At 55.3% G+C, this 6,190-nt stretch overlaps 1 protein-coding gene across 1 annotated transcript; it reads right to left on the reverse strand.

Annotated features, from left to right (window-relative positions):
• Positions 1-971: 971 nt before the first annotated feature.
• JN550_012132 (uncharacterized protein) lies at positions 972-2,798 on the reverse strand (the record flags this gene model as incomplete). The annotated part of the gene is made up of 2 exons (XM_049310574.1): positions 972-2,255; positions 2,316-2,798. 2 exons carry the CDS (start codon positions 2,796-2,798, stop codon positions 972-974), a joined length of 1,767 nt encoding a protein of 588 aa, XP_049165853.1.
• Between the last annotated feature and the right edge of the window lie 3,392 nt (positions 2,799-6,190).

Below are 6,190 nucleotides of genomic sequence, written 5' to 3' on the forward strand. Positions count from 1 at the left end.
TTGTGTCCGTTGCTCACTTGGTCCACAGTAAGTGAGTGAGTGACCGAGCACGGAGTTGGGAAGACAGCATCTCACGGTTTTTTTTTGTCGACCTACTGGCGCGTCGTATCCCAAGACCAACAAGAGGCAGTCAGGAAGGGGGATGAGAACAAATAAAGTCAGTGAGTGATACATGCCCTACTCGAGCATCTATCTGACATCAGCCTTCCTCAGCTTCACTGGCTGCATATGCATGCTGCTACTCTTGGACGCCCAGTCGGGCCAATGAGACCATGGGTTTGCTCGAAAGTATGTGTGCACTGTAGGCTCAACACTCGCGTAAGCTGGCCACTGAATTGGAGCGTACCAGAGTATTCTCTGGTTTCCAAATGCAGACGGTCGTCTAGTCTCAGCACAACTTCCATAACTTCTCGAACCTGAGGACGCGAGACAAAGGCAATGGGGGACGCGTGGCTGAACTAACACGATGTTGGGGACGAGGGGCGTCTAGTTTCAAACGAGATGGCGTGAACTGTAGTTACTCCTCAAGTGCATTGTGCAGTAGACTCGATTTGAATCTGTAACGCGGGCTCGATCACCAAGATAAGAGCATCCATTTGATAGATCATTTACGTCACTCGTATTTGTTCTTCTAGCTGGGAGCATCTAAGGGCCAAGTGCCATGCTGTACCACACCAATGTATGTGCCCATGCCAACGTAGGCGGCAACCTCCCCCCATTCTAAACAGAACCTGGAAGACTCCTTTCCATATACAGTAATATTTGACAAAGTCTGGGTCGTCTCGCAAATCGACCTCGGTTGAAATATGCACAGAAGAAACACGTCTCGAGCCGGATAGAAAAAAAAAAAGGCATCGGACAAGTGGAAGAAATCGACAAAATAGCCCCAAACCCATAGCAACACCGTAGCCGCACAACACCCATGGCGAAATATGTGCACATGAATACAGATTATCGGTCGACTATACCCATTACCAGGTGAAAGCCTCATCGACAAAATCGATGGCTCCGTTGTGTTGCCGCCTTCGCACCGACTGTCGGACCTCGTCGCTCAACGCACCAGGACCACAGACCGATACACCCATGGCACCAACCTGGTTCTCCATCTCGATGCCCAGGAGAGTGTCGATGTTGGGTCTGCCCGGGAACATCTGTACTGTCGATGAAGGGCTGTGGATTTCCTTGGTAGAGCGCGGTCGGCTGACGAAGAGCATGATCCGGAGAATGTCTCGTCGCTTCTCCATGGCGAGAATCTCCGTCATCCAGGGCCGAATCCACTCCAGGTGTTCCGGGCTCTGGATGATCCAGACCAGCACAATCTTACGCGTTGCTACAGTGCCGTTGGCATAGCCGGCAACGAGATCGCGGACGTGGGGGACCTGGTGAGTGATGCCGACACCGCCGGCAAACAGCATGACTGTGCCGTACGAGTGCATCATGTGCAATCCTCCGTAGGGTCCTTCGACAAAGCATGTTGTAAGAAGGCGGCCCTCGGGCTTCTGTGCTGCTCGGTCGTAGAGGTTCTTGGTCATTCCGGTACGGGCTCGGATGACGAAGGACATGGTTGTCTTGCGCATCTCGAGGACGTCTTGTCGGTTCATCGCGAGCTTCTCCGAGTCCAGGTCCTCGGCCTCCTCGCTCCATGCCAACGAGAACGGGTGCGACTGCCACAAGCTGATGGCGGGCATGTACAGGTAGGCGTGCTGGCCGGCCTTGAAGGTCCAGGGGCGAGCCATAGTGACGGTGACGCGCACAGCGTCGCCGGGCAGGGCCTCCACCAACGTCTTTGTGCCTCCATTGCCAAAGTTGTGGTAGGCGATGCGTAGGAAACGTGCGACTCTGTCCAAAGCCCAAATCGGGATGACACCAATGAGCCACTTGATCTGGGGCAGCTGAGCCCCCGTCAAGTGATACCACAGACCAACAATCGAAAGTGCGGCCAAGCTGATGTGAATCACCTTGAAAGTCTCGTAGAAGGCGTGTCTAGAGATACTCGCAGCTTGGAAAAAGATGAGCACAAAGGCGATGGTGGCGATGAAACCCCAGAACAGGAAGGGCTTCTCCCAGGCGTGGATGAAGACCGGGCCCCAGCCACCAGACTTGCCCGAGACGGCAAAGAATGACAACACGTGGCAGACGGTCTCGAGGACGACGATGCGACCGAACCATCGGTGGAGGAGGTTGAAGGTGTCAAAGGAGATGCCGAGCCACTTGATGAGTGGGTTGTTCCTGCCGGCCATGACGAAAAGGGGAATCTGCAACAAATGTCAGCCTCAAATTGCAACGCGGGGTCTAGAATGCGGGACGGCTCGTACCATGTTGACGACGGCCAATGTACCGCTTCGGTTTCTCAGCTGCTTTCCACCATCGGTGAAGCTCTCAAAGGGAATGTTGACGACGCAGAAGGCTACGTTTGTCGCCAGATACCCGACCAAGAACACCAGTTGGAAGCGAGTGGGGAGAGTGCCCATGTTGGCGGCCGTGCTGAGTTGAAACTCGCGGTTGTGGCGCTTGCTGAAGATTGGCGAGTAGAGAATGTTCTTCTTGAACCAGGATACTTTGCCGGAGGTGTGTGCGAAGTACCGCTGCGTGTCGTTGTTGAGACTGCTGACATGGCGAACATACTTGACGAAAGAAGTGGTGCCTCTCCAGGCGATAAGGGCGGCGGCAATGATGGCGCAGACCCAGAGCAGGTAGTTGGCGAGGGCATCGTTTTCCATGTCTGGAGTCCATGTTGACGACTGGTATTCGCTGTTGGGCGTAGCAGGCGCACTGCTGTTTCCTCCGCCGGCTGCCATGGTGAAGAAGCGTCGATAACGTGCTCGTAAATGTGTGTTGTTGAAAGAAGGTGAAAACCAGCTGCGTGGTTTGGAGGTCTAGACGTCGAGATCGGGACTAAGAACGCGGGCTGGATAGTGTGTTCTTACGTCGTGTTGATCGTAATCTTGATTTTGATAGAGAAGGGAGCCTCAGCAGCCGATGATCATCGGACGAGGCGTTTGTTGCGCCAACAAGATCAACTTTAATCGGCGGTAGGTAGAGAACGCAAATGGGTTAAAACGGCAGCGCTGCTGCGTTGGATTGTCGAAATGAACTGTGACCTAGGTCTCTTCTTTTCCTCCCACGGACGGACTTTGCTCTGGATGGATCGTCGATCGACAGTGTAAGCCAGCAAAGGGGGGGATCCACGAGCGCCTCAACCACGGACTGGCTTGAGCCGAGAGAAGGAGAAGGAGAAGAAAACGGGGCGGCGGGAGAAAGGATGCCGCCTAGTCAAATGGACGGGGTGAATGGGGGTGTGTGGGAAAAGAGTGCGAAAGGACGTCAACCTCCCAAAGGAATGAAGTAAAGAAAGCTGGGTATTGAGGCTCCCAGACGAGCGGGTGCAGACTGGAGATGCAGAGACTAATAAATTGCAAAACGAGATGGGCTGCCAGAAGAGGTAGAGCCGCCGGTATATGAGGTAGGGGTCGTTGCCCGAGATAAATTATAGGAGGCCAATGAGGTCAACCCCCTTGCCCCTGCCCGCTGACGGACTGGGCGGTCTTTGGGGCGCTACAGCCTCTACCCCACCCCGCCAACCCTGTCGCCTTCCCACTGATCAGTGGGGCCCTTGGGCTCTGCTGGGCCCTCGCTTGTGACGGGCCATGGGCCACAGCAGATCCAGAACGCCAGGGAAATCGTCAGCGCCCCGTGCCGTCGTCATCCACGTTGTGTGTGTGTGTGTGTGTGTGTGTCGTACAAGCACTCAAGCTGTCAAGCACTCTGCATGCGGAGACCCATTGCTCGGTAGGAGCAGAAAAGTCAATCTGCTGCCCTTTTCGCCATTCGCAAATCTCTGCTCCCTCTGACATCAGGCCTGCATCGCAAGCGGCATCAGTCATGGACTCATGGGGCCTCGACATCCAGGGCAGTCCCCCGTAGGCCGTTATTCATACACGAGGATACGACTCGTGCCAAGCCGAGCACCGGTCGCCACGCCACATAAAGTTAAGCACCCTCTTGTTTTTCCACACCAATGCAAGGCACCCGACCGTCTGTCAGAGGGGGTCAGACTGGCCGGCCTCGACTGGCTTTGACTGGCCGACAAGCTCATGCCCACTTGCTTGACTGGGCAGATCATGGAGAGCGAGCCCACGGATCGACCGACCAGTCGGGCTTTCTGATGGCTGTCCTGCAACTGCACAGCAGCCATTCGGCCCTCCTTCTCCAGTTGCGCCGCTCAGTGAATCCATGTGCGATGGGAGAATGCTGATTGCTGAGGCACACAACGCTTTGTTTCGCGTTTCGCCGTCACGACTTGCCCGGTTTTCTGCCACGATGCTCCTCTCCTCTTCCCCCACCGGCGTGTTTCTCTTCTGGCCACCACGCCATCCAGATTGGCGCAGCCTCTCGCCGCACCAGGTAAGTAGAGTTTCGTTTCCCACATCTGACGACGACCGCGCGTGCTCTTGTTTTGTCTTGGCCCGTCGTCCTGCGGTCCAGGGGCCACGATTGATGGGCCGATGGATTGATGCATTGCGTGTGGGCGGTGGCCAGGCGGGGGGCCGGGTTGTGGCTGGCCTCTGAAACGGCACCAGCCAGACCAGCTACTGGGCGACAGCGGGTGCAAGCCAGGTACCCTGGGGCTTCTTTGGGTAAGTGCCGGGGGTGCTGCACCAATGGCCGCTCGCCATTCCCTAGCTCAGATCTCTCCGCGGTACAGCCTCCACGAATCAGGGCGGCGAGCTGCCCAGATCTGCCAGCCCCATCCAGGCGACCTCTGTCCCGTAGTCGTACTCCTTCGTATGCCATCTCGCCAGCTCGCCCAGAGGCAGGACCAAGAGAGACGGCCCACTGCGCATGTTACGCACGATCATCCCGTAATTGCGGCTGGCAGCGTATCCTGGAGTCTATCCTCCAGCAGAGGGCGTTGCTTGGTTTTTGGAGCCCGCTCTTTGCGTGGCAGGCCCCAGAATGATCAGTGCTCCCTCCGCCCTCAGCCCACTCCATCATCCCGAGTCTACAGGATACCACGGTACGGTCCCATTGATAAAGGACGGCATCAATCACCGTGAGCGAGATTATCTCATCTACTGTAGCCAAGTCCGGAACCCTGTAGTGCACTAGCTCAAGGCACTCCCAAGATATATTAATGGCATGCTGCAAACTTTGACTTTTGCGGCGGCTGGAAACTCTATTTCGCACAGCGACTCGGGTCGTATGCCGATTTTTCCACTTATTGGTATTCTCACTCTTCAAAACATGTCGTCCTTACGTTACCTGTGAATCATCTGGTCACAGATGGGAGTTTTCAGATCAGATCGATTTGGGAAGAGACCAAGACCTCTGGCACCTTTCATCTGAAGCTCGACCCAGGACATAAGAGTCATCATGCTGTGCTATTCTGAAACCGCCCACTTCACGAAAAAAGAAACAGAGACTCCGGGACCACCTGTTTTTCCAGAATCGGATCACCCAAACACCAACCCCAGGGGCCGCTGCTTCTCAATTTCTTTTTTGTCACAGATCCAAATGCTAATTTGTCCGGCCCCGTCGAGGTCACGGCGCTCCATGGAAACCACACAACATGATCGACCTCCGCCGTCTCTCTGATAATAGCCAGGCATTCAGCCTCTTGATCTGACACTCAAGAGGCCTCATGCCGGATGCACAAATTTTCTGAAAGGTGTTGCCGCTCGATCTTGCTTGGAACCAATCCTCCGTATTCCCTAGAACTCTAAGTTGACTCAATGCCATGAGGCGCGCCGGTGCCACGGCCATGCGACTCATGCTCCGCGACAGCGGACACATGCATGTCGTCAAACACCCATCTGAGTCAAGGTCGGGATTGCGGTAACATCTCTGTTGCCACGTCTTGTGATTCCCGATGATGCATTGTGTTACGAATACTACTAGAATACCCCGATAGTCGTAGAAGCCTCTCCACAGAATAGACTACTCACGCGACCGTTGAACTCAGTAGCTATCGGGCGGGCTGGCTGCCAACCGGCTGGCTGCGCTAAGCAGAATCTGAGTCCTCGGGGGCGATAGCCGAACTTTATCTCTTGCAACGGGCAACAACCCTCATCTCCGGGGGCCAGTATGTATCTGAGGTTGACGGATTTTGGTACGACAGCACATAGATTGCCCTGGGGATGATGGGGAGGCAACGTGGAATTGAGTTACATCGGGAAGGGCGCCGAGATTG

The sequence above is a fragment of the Neoarthrinium moseri genome (genome assembly GCF_022829205.1).
Source record: "Neoarthrinium moseri strain CBS 164.80 chromosome Unknown scaffold80_Wmoseri_CBS_16480, whole genome shotgun sequence".
Lineage (NCBI taxonomy): Eukaryota > Fungi > Ascomycota > Sordariomycetes > Amphisphaeriales > Apiosporaceae > Neoarthrinium > Neoarthrinium moseri.